Source organism: Lepus europaeus, chromosome 7 (assembly GCF_033115175.1).
Source record: "Lepus europaeus isolate LE1 chromosome 7, mLepTim1.pri, whole genome shotgun sequence".
In the NCBI taxonomy this organism is placed as follows: Eukaryota; Metazoa; Chordata; class Mammalia; order Lagomorpha; family Leporidae; genus Lepus; species Lepus europaeus.
This window is the reverse complement of record NC_084833.1, coordinates 75,660,960-75,680,166: the sequence shown is the minus strand read 5'-3', so window position 1 is coordinate 75,680,166 and position 19,207 is coordinate 75,660,960. Positions and strand designations below refer to the sequence as shown.

The following is a 19,207-nucleotide window of genomic DNA, read 5'->3' as shown; positions in this document are numbered from 1 at the left end:
GATGAGATACGTAATAAGAGTTTAAAATGTTCCAAGAGGCAAAGATGACTTGAAGGGAATATGGGAAGACTTCATGTGGGAAGTGACATTGGACTGGACCTTAAGTTAAGGTACAGAGTTCGGATAGTCAGGCATAGGAGAGACTAGACTACAAGTGAGGACATCCTGCACCACGAGGAAAAGCTGATGATACAGAGTATCTTCACACTTGGGTATGTTCACCCCAGATCTAAACAGTGAGGGTGGGGCAGTATATATACAGAATAACAAACCCAACACCCTTTATTGGAGAATTAATTTTACTAAAAAATTTTATGGAGAAAACATTTGTATATAACAAACAAGATATGTCATGGAATATAGAAGTTGCATTTGTTTTTAAATATAAAATATGTGACTTTGTAGAAATTTATTAGCTTCTGGCTAACTCCTCAGATATTTCCCTGCCATCGGAATTTCTATGGAAGAGTTTAAGGGTCTCTGGCATCTAAGATTCTTGTCATTTCTGGAAACAAAAATGGGTGATGCAAAAATGTGAAATACCTGCTGGCTGCTGGGGGCATTTGGAGCACATGTCCTGGAGAAGAGTTGGAGCTGACCAGCTATAGTATATAAGTAACTCTCAGGTCCAGCATGCACACCACCCCACTTTGCCTGGGAGGCTGATGAACTTCACCATTGTTCTCCCTCCTTCCCCACCAGTTCCCTGAGCCTCCCCACTCATCCTTGCTGGACACCAAATACAGCTTTTTCCTACATAGCTCTTTTTTGTTCCACTGAGTTCTGGCTCTCTGCAGGGAGTGTGAACACTGAGAACCAGAGCAGGGGACAGAAACCTTGACTTTCAGGCTTCAGGCCTGAGCCACAGCCAAGGCAATGGATTTCAGTCCTGGCCATCATTTTGTACATCTCTGCCTGAGTGTGATTTGCTCTCTGCTTCTCCTTCCTGCTTATCTGCTTAGACTCCAATTATGTGCAGGCCTTGGCCCTGCAGGATTTGGTTCCCGTCCCAGAGAAGCAAGTTTCCAGGGTGTGTCTAGGATGAAACTATAATAAAATCTCAAGGACATTTAGGAAAGCCAGCTCACTCGATGAGGAGTTAACTCCAGGCTAACCTGAGTGGACATGCTGCTGAGGTCCTGAAAACAAGTCTTTCCTGTATTTGTGGACAGGTCAATCACACTTACGCATAGTAGGCACTCAGTAGATACTTGCTGAGTGCAACGAACTCAGTATACAGATGTGTTGAGCATCTTCCATATGCTGGAAACTGTAGCAAGAACAAAGAAACTGAGTCTCCACAAACATGCAAAAGATCAGAAGTTAGAGATAGAGTAAAGGAAAAGTTACCCCTTCCTCCAAACTGGCACAGGACCTTGGTGAGAAGCTCATAGGCTGGATTTCAGGTTTCAGTTGCTCCTCTTACCAGGGCGCAGCTTAACACAACTGTACCCAGAGCCCTGTTGCAAGGGATAAAAAATTTAAAAAAACGTGGACCCTGCTTCCAAATTACTTCATATTGCACCTGGGAAACCATTATATGCATTCAAAATAGGACCTTAGGAACTAAATACTCCTTAATTGAATGTAATAAACATGTCTTGAGAACTCTCTAAATACCAGAGGGTTAATTGCCAGAGAGAAGGACATGGCAACCACTGAGATTTTAGAGGAGGAGAAACAGGGGCTCTGAGGTTATCCAGCAATAGATGGGACCTAAGCAGGTCCCCATATAATAGAGACAGACTTACAAAGCCTCTAAGATTAACCTAAGTTACCCGAACAGATCTGAGTTGGTGGCACCCAATGTAATTACATGAAACCATCATTTACTAAACATCTATTCTGTTAAAGTTCCCTGGGGGTTGGAGATAAAGAAGGCACATAGGCCCAAACTCAGGGAGCTTGCAATCTCGTTAAAGAGACTGAGCTGGAAACAGTGATAGCACACAGTGTCGGTGCTGCCAAAGAAAGAAGCCCAGAGGATGAGGAACAGACAGGCAACTGGCTGCCAGCCACGCTGCAGTACCCTGGCATGAGCAGGTGAATGCCTGGGGTCACTGCCACCCTTTATTCCTATCTCACTTTGGAGAAACACGGGGTCGGTCCCAGTGATTAGGTAGAGGAACCAGCCTTGGCTTTGCAATGAGACAGATCTGGGTTCTGGTCTTGACTCTTCCACTCATTTGCTGTGTTTGCAGATAACCTCCCTGAGCTTTGTTTTCCTGTTGTAAGGATTAACCATGATGTAGTCTAAACACATTGAGGGGCACTTGAAGGGACATTGTCATGACTGAAGATGCCAGAGATGGATGTGGCACACACACCATGCCATGTCTTAAGTGCAGCTGTGGATCCCCTGACCTAGGGATCATGGTTCCCAAAACAGCAGTCAGATGATTTGTACCCTTAACTATATTTGATTTGGCCCTCAGTGGTTTTAAAACTTCTGAATTAATGGGCAACATTTTAAAACAAGAGACTTTGTTTAATAAATAAATAAAATATCAAAACACTTGGATCTTCAGGTTCTGTGCAAAAACCAGAGGCTCTAAATATTGAGACTAATGTTTGCCATGGGGACAAGAGCACTGGAGTGGACTGGACAGCCCTGACTTGTCCCTGCCTCCACCCTGCTCCACTCATCTGCCTTTTCTGGAGGTTCCCCACCACACCCATCACCCAAGCCCCAGGGTGTCTTTCAAAGGTTCAAAGGCTCCATACCCAAGCCTCAGTCTTCCTTGTGTCCTGATGTGCTCTCTCCAGTTGCCTTGAAAACTGGATAGTCTCTGCTCATTGTCTCTCTCATGGCCCTTCAGAACTGATGAGGGATGCCTTCACTATTGGATTTGATGCACGCAGTCCCTTAATCAGAGTGGAAAAGGATTGCTTTGGGAACCCCTGAGACAGGTCTTGAAGCTGGGTAGGAGTGTATCTTTTCTCAGGTAAGCAATCCAAGCTAAGTGACTTGCTGGCATAACCCACCTGAAGGGCTGGTGCCAAGCCAGAGCCTTGCTGCTGAGCCACCAGTCCCCAGCTGTTGAGGGTGAAGATAGAGCTTTTCAAGGTGCAGGTGGGTTCAGGCCCTGAAAATGCTGGCTGTCCAGCTGGTGAGAAGAGAGAATGCAGAAGAGCTTAAGAATCAACGTGGAAGGTTCAAAAAAAGAAAATGACTTTCTGTGATTTCCCAGGTGAAAGCAGAGATGCAGACTGAGATATAAGAGAAATAGGAGGGAGGGAAATGGGGCTGGGGAAGACCATGAGTTTTTATGGGCCCCTCTTGTTCAGACAGGAGGAGGCAGGCCAGGCCGGGCCAGGCCACCCTGAGCTGTCCAGCATAAATCACAAAGAGGAGTGAGAACTGCTTTTCCGAATCTTTCCCACAGCAGCCATTGCCCAGAGCCAGAAGAAGGCTTATTTGAGAACTTCTCCCTCCCCAACCATTTTCCCAAGCTCCTAAATCTCTCCCACACTCAGGCCAAACAGCTCTGGGAAGAGAGGTGCTGAGAGATAGCTGGGGGTAGGGTCAAGGGAGCATCTTCTGCCACTGGGCACCAGCCACTTGGGTGCCTAAACTTGGATCAGACTGCCAGTGTTTACTGCCTGCCTATGAGGCACAAGTCCCCTTTGCACTAACTTCACACCATGCTCCATGTCAAAGGTTGGATTCCCTCAGATACTCTGATATAGAAATTCACATGTAAGGCATTGTTCTTAGGTCAACATCTGTGGAAGGGAAGAGAGAAAGACAGAGCCAAAGGAGAGAGCAGGCTGCATGAGGTCTCCAGAAAGACTTGGCAGACCCCATGAGGCTCTGGAGCTGGTTTTCCAAGTCATGAGGAGGTGGGGCAAGAGAGCAGGGCTTTGCATCCCTGAATTTCTCAGTCATGATTTGCAGGACACTCCTGGAAGAGACTGTGACTTTGGGCAAGGTGGCTGTCTTCAGTCAAGGAGATTCCCAAGTGGGCTGACAGCTGAGGGTATAGCTGAGTAAATAAGTCCTTCATTCTTGAAGCGGAATATGGGCTACACATCACCATATCCACTTCATGTGGTAGTGTGCCAAGTGCTTTATGTAGATTAACTCATTGGATTCTCCTGACAGCTCTGTAAGAAGTAGGGATTTGGTAGACAAGGAAGCTAAGAGGCTGGGTTCTTTGCAAGTGAGGAGTGGAACCAAGATTTGAAACTAAGGAGTGTGCATTATTTATGGTGTGGGGAGAAAAGCAGAGGAAGAGGATAAAAGGGAAGATGAGAGGGGATGATGAAACAGAAGAGGAGAGGGTTATATAGACAGTGCTGTGGGCAGCCCATGATCATAGCTACTCCTAAATAATAAACATCATTATTATACCAGCAACCATTCATTGTCACCCTACGTTGTGTAAGAAACCAGGGTAAAATGAAATATATTTTATTTTATCTTTAAACAACCTGATGAGTTGGGTACCAGTATTATTATTATTATTATTACATTCATTTCATGGAAAATGGAAGTTTAGACTTGCCCAATACTTCATGTGGTACTTCATCAAGGACCCTAGATTCAAGTACCAGTAGCAGACTCCAAAGCCCTCGTCATTAATCTTTGACTGTTGGGTGAGATGAAATGTGCCTTCAAAAAATGTTAAATATGAATACATATGCTATCACTATCAAATTTTAAGTAGTACCTTTGATGGGTCTTGGCATGTAGTAGGTACCCAGTAAATGTTTGTGGAAGCAGGCAGGCAACAGGAAGTAAGTAGTACATATAACAAGTGCTAACAGTTCAGGGGAAGCAGAAATCACATTGCTTTGTGATGGGTAAGGTTGGCACTGCTGGAGAATGGGGATAAAGTCCCCTGGAAGAGAGGAAAACAGAAGCTGAGAGGGAGAGATTGTGGGAGGATGCAGAGTGTATCTTGGAGGTGTGAGGAAGCCAGTTTGTCAGAAAGGGGCAATTGTGTGGAGCCCTGTAGCAGGAGGTAAGCTTCAGGGGTACACTGGGCCCAGGTCATTCTAGAGTTAAGCATTTTGGGCTCTGTTCTACAAACAGAAGTCTTTGTAAGACTTTAAATCAAATGGCCTTTTGATTCAATGAATCTGATGTTGGTTAGCAGGGGACATTGCAAGAAAGAAAGAAGCTAGGTAAATGGTCTGATTGTGAAACTTGCAAGAACCCAATCACAAATAGGCTAGGATCTAGGAGGGACAAGATGTGGAGATGAGGCATTCCCTCAGAGGAGACAGGTGCACAGTTGAATGCTCCAGGACATTTCCAGGCTGGGAGGCAGCACTGCAGAGCCCTGTCCCCATCTCGGGGTATCAGGGGAATAGCTGGTTTCCTGTTTTCACTTCATATCATTCACTCCCCCATCAGCATAAAAAAGGAGTCTAATGGGAGCCACACTAAGGAAGTTAATAGGTGGGATAGCAGGAAAGTGCCAAGTTTGGGCCCCTCATCCCAGAGGTCTTCAGAGGCAAGGAGAGAGTAATACTGGCTCCAACAGGGAGAGCCGCCCAAAGGAGGCCAGAGGCAGATTAAGGGAGGGTGATGCCCAGGTAGGGCAAGGCTGTGCCAGGAGCACAGGTGCTTTAGTCCAGCCCAATGGGGTAGCAGAGCAGCCCTAAACCATGAACCCAAAGCCTTGCTGGAATATTAGCCTACTGCATACACAAGCAAGGTGACCATGTTAGGTCATCTAATCTCTGTGATAACTGGTGTGGAAACATCCAGCTCAGTGCCTGGCATGAGGCTGATACTTAAATATGTGCAGAACATGTAGGTTTCAAGTTTGTTTGCTCACCTGTGAGACAGACAACAGTCTCAGACCTACCTCCCTTCCTGGGAAAGATCAGCTGAGAGACATCTGTGAGCAGTCTCCACTGAGGCAGTGTTCCAATCTGGGAGTGAATAGCATGAATTTCACAATCTCTTGCACTCTCCAGATCCCCCTTTCTGCAAGTAGAGGAGGGTTCTTAAGATCTCTGTATCTATTTACGTAAAAAGGCAGCACCAGCCCATGTGTGCTGTCATCCCAGAGAGACAGAGAAGTGGGAAGATACCATCCATGGGCCGTTTGAGTACTTAGTCACATACTCTTCTAGAGCCCGAATGGGTCTTCATCTCTTTATCTCCAGTTCCCAACATCATCCTTTGATGGAATGGATGAAATCCTTGTGCACCATGCTTGGAGCCAACCATGTCATCCATTTCTCAAACCTGGTCCTAATCCTGACCCAAAGCCAAGTTCCAGTGGATGGATGGGTGAGAGATGGAGGGAACCCCAGATGGCAAGCAGGTGGGATGAGTATGAACAATGTCACTGCCCCTCTTGACAGACTGTTCTTGGTCTGACATTTAAGGCCATTCACAGTCTGACTCCTACACAACTTCCAATTCTTTTCCTTTCATGAAAAGTCCTGTGAAAGAGTCTTCTTTCCTGTGCCTCCTCATGTGCCTTCTTTCCTGTGCCTTCATATGTCCTAAGTGAATGAATACATGAATCCATCATAATCATGTGATAAATGCTGCCCTCTCCTTCAGTTTCATCAACAGCTGTTAATTCAGGTAGGCTTTGAACTATATATCATACATGGTTGGCCCTCTGTTATTCTTTGCCAAATGCAAAAGGTATTCCCAGCTCAGTATGAGGCTTTTCCTGATTTCCCATAAAACTGATCCTAGAAAATGTAACAGAAGCTACAGCCTTTGCACATTGGATTGCCACATCCCAGGTGCAGGCTGAAGAGCACTTGGTTTGGCTTCTAAACCTTGGAGCTGCAGCAGGAGCACAAACACTGTTTTTCACTTGTTCCTTTCATGATGTTCCTCCCTTCCTGCCTTCCCTGCACCCAAGTCTCAGGCTGACCCTATCTGAGGTTCTCTGAGGGTGAGTGAATAGTAGCAATTATCTACCAACTCTTCCTGTTTCTCTGATTTCCCCTGACCCTGAATCTCAGTATGGAGGGCAGGTGTCTTGCTGTCATCTCACCTCAGTGGAGTTTCTTCCCACCTGCCAGAAAGGACTGGCCACCTGCTGTTGAATAAATCCTTTGGCCTTATCCTAAATAAGCTGTGCCAGCCCCAGCAAAATCAGTAGGCATTGGGTTGTGTTGCTATGCTTTTTTTAAAGATTTATTTATTTATTTAAAAGTCAGAGTTACAGAGGGAGGGAGGGAGGGAGGGAGGAAGGGAGGGAGTCTTCCATCCACTGATTCACTCTCCAAATGGTTGCAACGGCTGGAGCTGGGAATATCCAAAGCTAGGAGCCTGGAGCGTCATCCAGATCTCCCATGCAGTTGCAGGGATCCAAGGACTTGGGCCATCTTCTATTGCTTTCCCAGGTCATAGCACAGAGAGGTATCAGTAGTGGAGCAGCCAGGACTCGAACTGGTGCCCATATGGGATGCCAGCACTGCAAGTGTTGGCCCCTGTTACTGCTAGGGCTTTTAAAAGGAGCCCTTTGTCACAGGAGGCACAGACCTTAATTGATGACACCCTGCTGTGTTTTTCAGGCTGTGGTGGTGACTGATGGGGAACGCATCCTGGGCTTGGGAGACCTGGGCTGCTATGGCATGGGCATTCCTGTGGGCAAGCTGGCCCTGTACACAGCATGCGGAGGGGTGAACCCACAGCAGTGCCTCCCTGTCCTGCTGGATGTCGGCACCAACAACGAGGTAACATCCTGTCCCTTCCAGAAGCTTTAGGTACAGAAGGGGCCAGAGGGCAGAGGGTAGAGGAAATATCTTTGTGTGTGTGTGGAGGAGGGAGGAGGGTTATACCTATACAGTAATGGACCATTTCTTTTCTGATGTCCCCCTGACAAGAGCACACCCCTATGTACTTGTGACACAGAGGAGATTCTGCCCTCCTGGCAACCCTCTCTGGTCCCTTAACCTCATTCTCTTGTCATTCCCTCTTCTGGGACCCTTTGCTCCTCTGCCTCCATGAGGTGTAAATGATGAGCCCCGTTGAGTATGTTCTTCCCTGTATCCATGACCCCACACAGCTTCTTTTCCCATCAAGGCCACTCTGAGCCATCTGTGGAAAGGGCAGGTGGAGTGGGAGTGACTACTGGGCTGCATTTTTAAGCATGGTCAGGGCAAGCTGCCCCCATGGAAGGATTAAAATTCAAAGCACCAGGCCAGGGGCTAAAATTTCTGAATCAGATGAGCGCCTTGCACACTCAGTGAGAGAAATTGAGCTAAGCTGTAGGTGAGATGCAACTGCAGGTTTCCAGGGGCTTTGTGATTCGGGAAGCTCACAACTCAGCCAACAGTTTGTCTTTCCTGGGCAGGCACCACAGTATTTGTGCATGTCTGCAGTTTTCAGCTCTGTGTCTCTGTCAGAACACATGAAAAAAAATCCAGATATTCCTTACTAGTGACATTTATCTTTGAGTTTGAGATCAGTGCATGATCATCATTTAAAAGCTGAGAAAATCCAAGGAATCATTGTGAAATCAGTGCTAATCATTGTTTACATTTTGATATGTTACCTCGCAATATTTTCTGCCCAAAGCACTTAATAAAGCCAAAATGGGTTCACATTGCATATACAGCTTTCAACGCTATTCTTTAAAACTTATTATCTGCATGAATTTTCTCCATGGTCATTGGTCATTCCTTCACAATGCCATTATAATAAACGCTTGGTATATCATAATTTACACAAGAAATCTCCAGAATTGTACACTTAGATGATTTCTAAATCATACTCTAATATCCATTTTTTGCAGATGACTCTTTGTTACCATCTCTAATTATTTCCTTAGGATAAATTCTTTAAAATTGAAATACTAAGGCAGAAAAAGTCATTTTTTAGATTATTTATTTGCATTGTCAAAAAATTAATAGCTGTTTGGATTCTGCATTGATCTTCTGAGGCAAATTTGCCAAGGCTCTTTGCATGGCCTTCTTCTTCTCTAGACACCGTATGTCCCATTTCTAAACAAGAATGGGCACTGTAGCTCCTAGTGAGGAAGGATTCTTATTCAGGCTTCATCCCTATATCCCATCAAATGGGGGAACAGTGGGAGGACCTTGATTAAGGGATGGGAAATTATGGGGGTAGTTAAGATGAGGGAAAGAAAGAGGAGGAAGAACAGCACTGAAGTGATAAGGAAAGGCCCGAGGTCACAGAACCACTGATGAGTCAGATGAGTTATTGTACCTCTTTGAACTTGATCCCATTGTGACAAAGAGAAGGCACAATTTAGAATGTTCTTCCACCTCTTTCTCTCCCCATGTTCCACATCAGTATTAAAGCTACTCATCAACACCAATCCTCAGATTTTACTCTGCACACATTCCTTTCTCCCAACCAGATGTCTGGGTTTACACCAGGCATTATTAAAATTTCCCTTCAAGGCCAGTGCTGTGGCATAGCAGATAAAGCCTGTGCCTGCAATGCCAGCATCCCATATGGGCACTGGTTTCAGTCCTGAACACTCCACTTCCAATCCAGCTCCCTGCTAATGTGCCTGGGAAAGCCGCAGAAGATGGCCAAAGTTCTTGGATCCCTGCACTCACGTGGAAGACCTGGAAGACATTCCTAGGTCCTAGTTTTGGATCAGCCCAGCTCCAGCCATTGTGGCCATTTGGGAAGTGAACCAGCAGATGGATGATCTCTCTCTGCCTCTTCCTCCCTCTCTCTGTAATGCTGCCTTTCAAATAAATAAATAAATCTTTTGTAAAAAATTACCCTTCACTTCAGAGAGTTTGTATGCACTGATGAGTGTAGTTGTGCTCCCACTGCATTTAATAGAGATGTTCACTCTCCATGCTAAAATCTGACCCTATGCAAGAACTGGAACATCTTGAGTTTGATTCTGAGAACATTTCATCCCCTAGAAAGATGCTGGTGGCCTCTAGCAGATGCATTAGATACTTTGTCATTGAAGGTCCCATACCCAGCAAGGATGTGCTGATGTTTAGGGCAGACCCCGACTTGTAACAAATCCACAAGAAAAGATGGCTGGGAACAGTGGTAATAATGGGCAAGCCCCCTTTCCCAGACCATCTGGTGAAAGCCTTTTAATAACCCTGTGAGTGTCACACCTATCAGTATTCTCTTCTTACATTTGTGGAAACTGAGGTCCAAAGAGTTTAAATCACCAAAAAGATGTGCTGCAGGTGGCAGAACCTAATCTGAGCCTGTGCTCATCTTCCCACATGACTCACTTACCTGGGTTTCTGTTGTTTTCTCAGTAAAGATCACTTCTTGACTTTAAAATTTTTATGACTAAAAGTAACATTAAAATATTATCCAAAAGTTTAAAGGCAAAAGGAAATGGCATTTCTCCCACAATGCTATATGTGTGTTTTAATATTTATCTCTGCCTACACATAGACGGAATTATTACCTAGTTGTAATCATAATGTGCCCATATTCTGTTCTAATTTTTCCAATTAAGATTATTTTGTGAACACTTTCTCTTCGCTTATTTCATAGAAGTTTATTGAGTGTTTAGTAGGTGTCAGGCATTCTCCAGGCACGAGGGAGATAAATGAGAGCCAGGCCTGGGTGGAATATCCTAGCTGTCAGCATTTCAGCATTGCCACCTACTTGATCATTTTAATGGTCATGTGTTCCATCTGCACACAAATCCAAAGTTACAAAATTACCAACACGTGGAAGACAGTGATTTATCTCTTTATAAGTAGATTTACTATGTAGTCCCCTGCACTACAGTTTTTTTCAGAAAATGAGTCTGTTTGCTAGAATTTCCCTCCAGAAGTCTTGGAGCTCATCTTTTGCTCAGAGCAAAGCCAGAACTGCAGGAGACGGAGGTTCCACCCTGAAACTTTTGTTTCTCACGTCAGTGCAGGGAAGGATGCTGTTGTGGGGGTTTCTAATACCAGAATAGCTGGGCCATCTGTGTGTACATCCCTATAAAATCTCCGAAGCCAACAGAAGCTTTCATCAGAGTCGAAGGAAACACCCTCCAGGTTTCCTGTTGAAGGAAAATACCTGTCTACAGCCCTGAAACTCTGAGTCACTTCTACCTGCCAACACCAAGGAGGTTTGGAAAATTAAATATGCAGTTCTGTAAAGAAGGAACAACCCATGGTTAAGTTCTGAAAGGGATAGGGAAGGAGACTCCTCCCAGCTATGGCTACATACGGTTTGGTTTCTGCATTTTGTTTCGCCCACGAGCTCCCAGACACTCACACTTAAGTTGAAAGTTTGACTGAAATACTCTCATTCAACAGCCTCATTTTACATGGGTAAAGAGGCCCAGAGCAGAAATGATTCTCCTAAAGACTGACTCCACGGCTCATGCTCGTTCCATTCTATGCTGAGATTCTGAAGGGCACCCCATAGGCCATGGCTTTCAAATGGCCCTTCTTGTGTCTTGATGGCCTTCTCCGGGCAGAGCCTTGAGCCTCTATGATTCCTTTTGCAAAAGAGATTCTCTGTGATGCCTTGGAACTAACTAATTGGAGAGGAGCAGGAAGCATGTGCTCAGAGAGGCAAACCCAGGGGCACAGCCTGGTCACATTGCCTCGGGGGTGGAGGTGGACTGCTGAATGAGCATGGGGCTGGTATCTATGCTAGTTACAGGTTTCTCCTCACCAGGCCAGATTATCATGCCTGCGACTAGTAACTAGTCAGCAGTCACCCTGCAGTGCCATTCATGAGGATGCCCTTTTTGATTTCTTTGTAGCCTACCACTGTGCTTAACTGATCTTCCAGAAAGAGGAGTGGGAGGCACAACTGCCACTCTGAGGGGAGGATGCTGTGTCCACAGTGTGACCCCAATCCCATGGCCTTGCAGATCCACAGGTACCCTGAATAACATCTTAGGATGCCTGTTGCTATGCAAGATAAATATTTTTTCAAGCAGAAGCTTTATTTATTTTCCAGCATACATCCAATGCTCACTGATATGCCTGGTGAAGAGGAGGATAATTTCCTCATCTGTCTTCTATGACATTTTATCTCCAAGAAAAACCTTAGGAAGACAGAACTGGGCATCCCGCCACACAGGGAGTAGTCAGCCAGCCTTCTAACTCCCATGGCAGAGGAGAAAGTTCTGGTTCACCTGCTTTGGATAAATGCTTTCACTGAAAATTATAGTCACTGACTTACTTAGTTTCAGGGGGATTTGCAATAACAAAAATGAAAGATTTAGTCCCTCTATTAATATTTATGTGCCAGGCACCCAGCTGGGGACCAGAGCTAGGAAGTAATGAAGTCAGGTTGCCACCCTGGGAAGAATTCCTGTTTTAGAAACCATGTGTTCTGCCCTGTTGCTTCCACTAGTGTATTTTGTGACCTTAGGCAACTCATTTAACCCTTCCAAGTCTCAAAGGAGGAAGCTGAACCAACTGATTTCCAAAGACCTCTTTGTTCTTAATTCAACATTGCCTTAGCCCAATCCTGGGGCTCCTGCAACTCATAACCACAAATGCTTCTGTTAGGCTTACCATCAGAAAATGTGCAAATCTCTGGGGAGATGCCAATGAACAAGGGATAGATCCTTTCCTCAAAGATCTTGCCTTATATGATAGAGCTAATTATTATCCCTGCTTAACAGAGAAGAAAAATGAAGCAGAGATCCATGAAATGCCTTACTCAAAGTGACAGAAGTAGTTAAGTGACAGCATCTGAATTAAAACCCAGGTCCACCTACTTCCAAAGCCTGAGTCCCTTGTGGAGCACACTAAGGATGCTCAGAGGAGAGCATCTGGACCACAGTGCCCCTTCCTTGACTGTACACTGCTTCCTGGCTTTACGTTCATCAGGGTTATCACATTTAGCAGATAAAAGTACAGCAGGCCAGTTAGATTCAAATTTCAAATAAACAGGGCCTGCACTGTGGCACAGTAGGTTAATCCTCCACTTGCGGTGCTGACATCCCTTATGGATGCTGGTTCTAGTCCTGGCTGCTCCTCTTCCAATCCAGCTCTCTGCTATGGCCTAGGAAAGCAGTAAGAAGACAGCCCAGGTCCTTGGGCCTCTGCACCCACATGGGAGACCTGGAAGAAGCTCCTGGCTCCTGGCTTCGGATCAGCGGAACTCCGGCCATTGCAGCCATTTGGGGAATGAACCAGTGGACAGAAGACCTTTCTCTCTGTCTCTCCCTCTCACTGTCTATAACTCTACCTCTCAAATAAATAAATAAATAAAATCTAAAAAAAATTTTTCAGATAAGCAATTACTTGGTTTTTCAGCATAATTATGCCCCATGTAATGCTTGGGATGAACTTGTACTAAAAATAATAATAGTAGTAATAATAATAACAGGGACCAACCCTGCGGCACAGGGGGTAAGCCACCACTTGCAACATCAGCATCCCATGTTGGAGTGCCATTTGAGTCCTGGCTGCTCTGCTTCTGATCTAGCTCCCTGTTAATAAGCTGGGAGAGTAGCAGATAAAGTACTTGGCCCTCTGCCATTGATGTGGTAAACCTGGATGGAATTCCAGGCTCCTAGCCTCAGCATGGTCCAGCCCTGACCATTATGGCCATTTGGAGGAGTGAACCAGCAAATGGAAGATCTTTCACTCTTTGTCTCCCTATCTCTGTCACTCTTCCTTTCAAATAAATACATTCTTTTTTTTAAAGATTTATTGATTTTTATTTGAAAGTCAGAATTACACAGAGAGAAGGAAAGGCAGAAAGAGAGAGGTCCTCCATCCGCTGGTTCACTCCCCAATTGGCTGCAACAACCAGAGCTGCACCGACCCAAAGCCAGGAGCCAAAATCTTCTTCCAGGTCTCCCATGCAGGTGCAGGGGCCCAAAGACTTGGGCCATCTTCCACTGCCTTCCCAGGCCATAGCAGAGAGCCGGATTTAAAGTGGAGCAGCCTGGACTTAAAACTGTCCATATGGGATGCCGGCACTACAGGCAGCGGCTTTACCCGCTATGCCACAGCGCCAGCCCCAATAAATTCTTTCAAAAATAACAAAATTATTACCTGAGACTCACATTTAAATACAACACCCTGTATTTTATCAGGCCAAACTGTCTGCTGGAAACTTCTCTTCAAATGCAGACTGCTAGAGAGATGCCACCTCCTGGGCAAAGGTGTGAGGGTGGGAGGTCCAGCCGGCTTCCTACTCCCTCTTCTCCTCCCATAGCCTCACCCCCAGTTCGTCTCGCTAAACAGGCAGACTTGTCGGAAAAAAGCGAAACAGAAGCACTGGGAGCAGCTTTAGTAAACAGGTGCTGTCTGTTCCAGGAGCTGCTCCGAGACCCTCTGTACATCGGCCTGAAGCACCGGCGCGTGCGTGGGAAGGAGTACGATGACTTGCTGGATGAGTTCATGCAGGCCGTGACAGACAAGTAAGTGGGCCAGACCTTTTGAGAGAGGACTCTTAAGAGATACCTGGACTGAAGTCAACACTGGTTTTGGCAGATACACAAACAAGAGGCAGATGTGTGCTTTTCCAGGTAGTCTGAAAATTCCAAGGGGAATCGGGGTACTTGGTTGGAAGATTAGGAACTAGATGAGCTCATTCTCTGGGAGAGTCTTTGGGAGCTGAGGGAAGAGGAGAGAAAAGAAGGCTGCTGGCTGCTGGCTCTGTGTCCCAGAGGTAGGGAAATATCTGTTTTCCCAAGAGGAACCCCTCGCCCCTTGGCTTGAGCAGTTTCAGGGTTCTCCACATGAACAGGGCTGTCTCAAGAAGAGGTGGAAACATGTGTGCCCTTCTGGTGAAATGGCTTTGGCAGGCAGTTTGCCGTATTTATCATCATTTCCCAACTCTTGTGAGGACAAGACAGTGTTAATGAGCCCCTGAAGTGGACTACACGGGCAGTAGGCCTGCAAGATTTACGCGGCGTTAGCTTGTCACTGAGGTGCATGATACTGCAGCATCCATTCCTGCCCACCATCCCAGCCACCTGATCACTCTGCTATGGCTGGCATGCAACAGCCCTCAACCACCCATGTTTCATCTGAAAGGCAAACTGACCAAACTAGAGATTCAGCAGCTCCTCAGGCCTCTGAGGACAATGCAGGTTCCATTCTTACTTGAAAATCTCCAGCCTTTCTTGCTGTCCCGTTATGCCCAGGTAATGGCAGAGCTGCCCTCCTGTCCTTGGCAAAGTACTCCCTTACCCAAGCTCAGCCATAGCCACTTTAACCAAACAGTGGGCTGGAGAAAGAGCTGCTCTAGCCTCTGCAGCCTATTAAGCCTCATTTGAGTGGTTTTGGCGGGGGGAGGAGGGGGGGAACGGACAAAATGTATTTGACCCTTGACCTTTCCAAAGTTTACATGTATGTAACTTTGGGCAGCTTACCATACCTTTCCAAGCCCTTTATCTGGGTATTTTAAAAAATGAGTATTTTTCTTGTTATTGTATTTATTTTTGTTTTTTAAGATGAGAGGAAAAAATAATGTGGCCATACACTATGGGAATGATCTTGAAGAAAAGAGGACATTAATGATGGAGTACAGAGTGAGGGGCAAAGTTCTTGAGTAAGCGAGAGGAAAAAGCTTAGTCTTAAGAGCACAGAAAGGGCCAGTGCCGGGGCTCAATAGGCTAATCCTCCGCCTGCAGCACCAGCACACCAGGTTCTAGTCCTGGTTGGGGCGCCGGATTCTGTCCCGGTTGCCCCTCTTCCAGTCCAGCTCTCTGCTGTGGCCCAGGAGTGCAGTGGAGGATGGCCCAGATCCTTGGGCCCTGCACCCCATGGGAGACCAGGAGAAGCACCTGGCTCCTGCCTTCAGATCAGCGCAGTGCGCCGGCTGCAGCGTGCCGGCTGCAGCGGCCATTGGGGGGAGTGAACCAACGGAAAAAGGAAGACCTTTCTCTCTGTCTCTCTCTCTCTCACTGTCCACTCTGCCTGTCAAAAAAAAAAAAAAAAAAAAAGCACAGAAAATCATAGGCAGGGCTGGGGAGCAGGCAGTGGAGCCAGTGCTCCAGGCACAGATGGGGCAGGCAGGTAGATATGGTGGTGGGAACATGTGGGAGTCCTATCTAGATGAAGACAAGGTCATCAGCTAAGAATGGCAATGGGGGAGGGGGGGCAGGGTATGACTTAGTTATCTAGATGAGTGATAGAATCCCAGGCTAAAGAACTAGGGAATGATCACTGAGCAGCTCTGGCTCCCCCCTTGATGTTAGTGGTCATGAATTTAACTAAAGTCAATGAACCGCTTGTCTCTTGCCAGGCTGAATTATCCAGGGACAGGTCAGGAAGAGGTAGAAAGTAGAGTGTAACCAGAGTGAGGATTTTGTCAGGCAAGAGAGAGTAGGAAAGGAGTTGAATATTTGAAAGAATGGTTATAATGTTGTGTCATGAGGTCTAGGCCGGGTAAGGAGGTACATGAAAATACAATGGAGAAGAGGGTTAATGGATAGTGGGAAGGTGGTAAATTTCATGCATAGTAAGTTCCAATGAGGTCTGAAATTTATTGAGTTGGGTTCTTGATGGAACGAGCTAGGAAGAAAGGAGATGATCAGCAAGCTGCATATTCACTGCTGAGATTATGGAGGAAGTACTGCTATTGAAATGTGACCACCAAAGGAGTCCATTCAAGAGTTCACTGCATTACTAGAAGTATAGCATCCAGAACAAGGGAAGTGAATGTCCCACTTCATTGCCTCCCTTTCAGGCCATCCTAAATACCACATTCAGTTCTAGACTAGATATTTAAATTACCTAAAGCACCTTTGGGCAACAATAACCATGGTAGTGATCAAAATCAAAGGCTTAACTTGGTGGAAAAAAACCCAGAGACTGGTCGATTTGTATCAGGAATGTGGCACTACTTCCAGACATTTGAAAGCTGTTCTTGCAGAAAAGGATTGGACTTGTTTCTGTATATCTACATTTGGAAGAACCAGTTGGTAGAATGCCATTTGAAACAAAATCAGTCAGAGCCAGCACCCCTCACTCTCACCCCGCAATGTTCTGCACTCTCTGTAGGAATGAGTTCCCTATCACAGAAAGAATTCAAGAGTAGGTTCTGTGGTGGTGATATAAGAGTGAATTCAGGCATCAGATGGTCTATAACCTGCCTTTCCCACCCACTCCCTTAATTATTCTATCCTGATTTAAGAACCTGTGTCATGGGCAGGATAGGAATCATTATTCCAATTTTATGGAAAACTAACACACAGTCACACAGTACCTGGCAAGACTGTGAGCTGAACCCTGGTCTGCTAACTCCAAATCCAGACTGCTTTCTGCAATGCCAAGTTACCTGTAGATGAGAAGAGAAGGGGTTGAAATTGGCCTTGAGAGTCCATTTTTAGCTTCCTGTTTCCAGGGCTCACTGCTTATCTAATGAAGCAGTAGTCATCCCATGATTCCCCAAAGAGAAGTCTTGCTATTCATGTGAGAAGGTTAAATAAACTAGGATGTAAACGGCTCTTCAAATTATCATCAAAGTCAGTTCACAGTTTCAAAAACACACACAGGCAGTCCAGGGTGAACCCTTGGTGGAGGCATGACTCAGCCAACAGGAATGTGTCCTTAAGTGGGAAAGGCGATGGGGTGATGTCTATGGTTTTGACTTTCTAGTAAGCAAAAGCAGATGTTTCTGTGGATACTGTAGGTGCACAGTGAACTGATCTCCCCAAGCACTGTTGGAAATTTAGTAGCCCCAAAAAGGAGTGCTTTGTCCCAGGGGTGGATCAGGAGCTCTAAAACCAATCATCATGCATTTTAAGAAAGAACCTTATCGGAACAGCGCGGTGCGCCGGCCGCAGCGCGCTACTGCGGCGGCCATTAGAGGGTGAACCAATGGCAAAGGAAGACCTTTCTCTCTGTCTCTCTCTCTCTCTCACTGTCCACTCTGCCTGTCAAAAATAAAAAAAAAAAAAAAAGAAAGAAAGAACCTTGGAAACAATGACTCCTGCCTTCAACATCCTTGTCTCTGCCCAAACATCCTGCTAATTAAAAAGCTCCACCTTCTTGCCCCACCCGCAACTTGGAATGTGTCCTCTTAAGATCTTTTGGTCTCAACAAAACTCTCTATAGCTCAGTATGGAGCTTGGCCACTGAGGAGGAACCACTAGTCAGAAGGAATCTCCATTTAGGTCTGCAAAAAGCAGCAATAGATAGTTGGGAATATTCTCAAATCAAAGACACAGACCACTGTTCCATGGCAAAGATTAGTTGCCCATTTCTCTGCTCTTTGCCATCCACGTGGTAGAACTGGATTGAATTCTTGCCTACAGGCTTTGACCTGGCCCAGCCCCAAATGTTGTGGGCATGTGGGGAGTGAATTAGCAGATGGAAGATGCTCTCTCCCTTTCTTTCTCTCTCTCTTTCTCTCTCTCTCTCTTTCTCTCTCAGGCTCCCTCTCACATTTTTTTTTAATAAAGATTTATTTATTTATTTATTTGAGAGGGAAAGACACAGGCAGAGAGAGATCTTCCATCTACTAGCTCACTCCCCAAGTCCCCAGGACTGGGCCAGACCTGGAACTACAAAGCCACAAGCCTGGAACTACATCCAGTCTTCCACATGAGTGGAAGAGCCCAAGTACTTGAACCATCTTGTGCTGTTTTCCAAGCACATTATCAGGGAGTTGGATCAGAAGACAAGCCACTGAGAGGTAACACAAGAATACAAATACCAGAAGCTTGGTTCATTGAGGAGGCCATCAATATAACAAATGACCACAGCCCATCCAGCATAGGAAGGACAAAGAATGGAGCAGCCAACATTTTGGGAGGATATAACCTGAAAATGCAAGAAGGGAAGAGAAAAGCATAACAGTTACACAAGTAAGCAAGGAAATATGCCATATAAAATTGAAGGACATTTTTACAGAGTACCAGCTGCAAACCAGACACTTAGCCAAGCATAGTGAGGCATCTACAGAGAAACAAGCAGTCCTGCTTTTAAAGAGCTTTGCAGTCGGAGAGGCTAAGAAGGCATAGAGGGTCAGGTTATCTAAACCCCAATAGGTAAATGTTCCTGGTCTCTATGTAAGCCAACGCACAAAGACTGTCCACTGGTCTTACCAACAGGGACCTACACAAGGGAAGACTTGGCCCATGCTCTGGGCTCACCCTACTGTGGTGCTCCATCTTCACAATACACTGGCTGCACAAGCAGCTTCCTTTCCTGTCTGGAACCCTCCCAAGTGGGGTTTGTGCCTCCTAGTTCTGCTGAAATCCCCTTTGTCCTAAGGAACTTGGCCTGCTTTTGCTTCTAGCACAATTGCATTTCCACCAGTAGGGGAAATTCCCGCACATCTGGACACCCCAACTTGAAAGATATATCATGGGCTGGAGTCAATCCTACCTTTCCC

The 19,207-nt window shown here is 45.8% G+C and overlaps 1 protein-coding gene across 2 annotated transcripts in view; it reads left to right on the top strand.

The window, feature by feature from the left end:
- ME3 (malic enzyme 3) overlaps positions 1-19,207 on the top strand; it is a 196,315-nt gene that overhangs the window by 127,307 nt on the left and 49,801 nt on the right. For both annotated transcript variants that reach the window (XM_062196842.1, XM_062196843.1), the window contains 2 exons: positions 7,501-7,662; positions 14,176-14,279. In XM_062196842.1, coding sequence (XP_062052826.1) covers positions 7,501-7,662; positions 14,176-14,279 — 266 coding nt within the window. The remainder of the gene's footprint in view (positions 1-7,500; positions 7,663-14,175; positions 14,280-19,207) is intronic.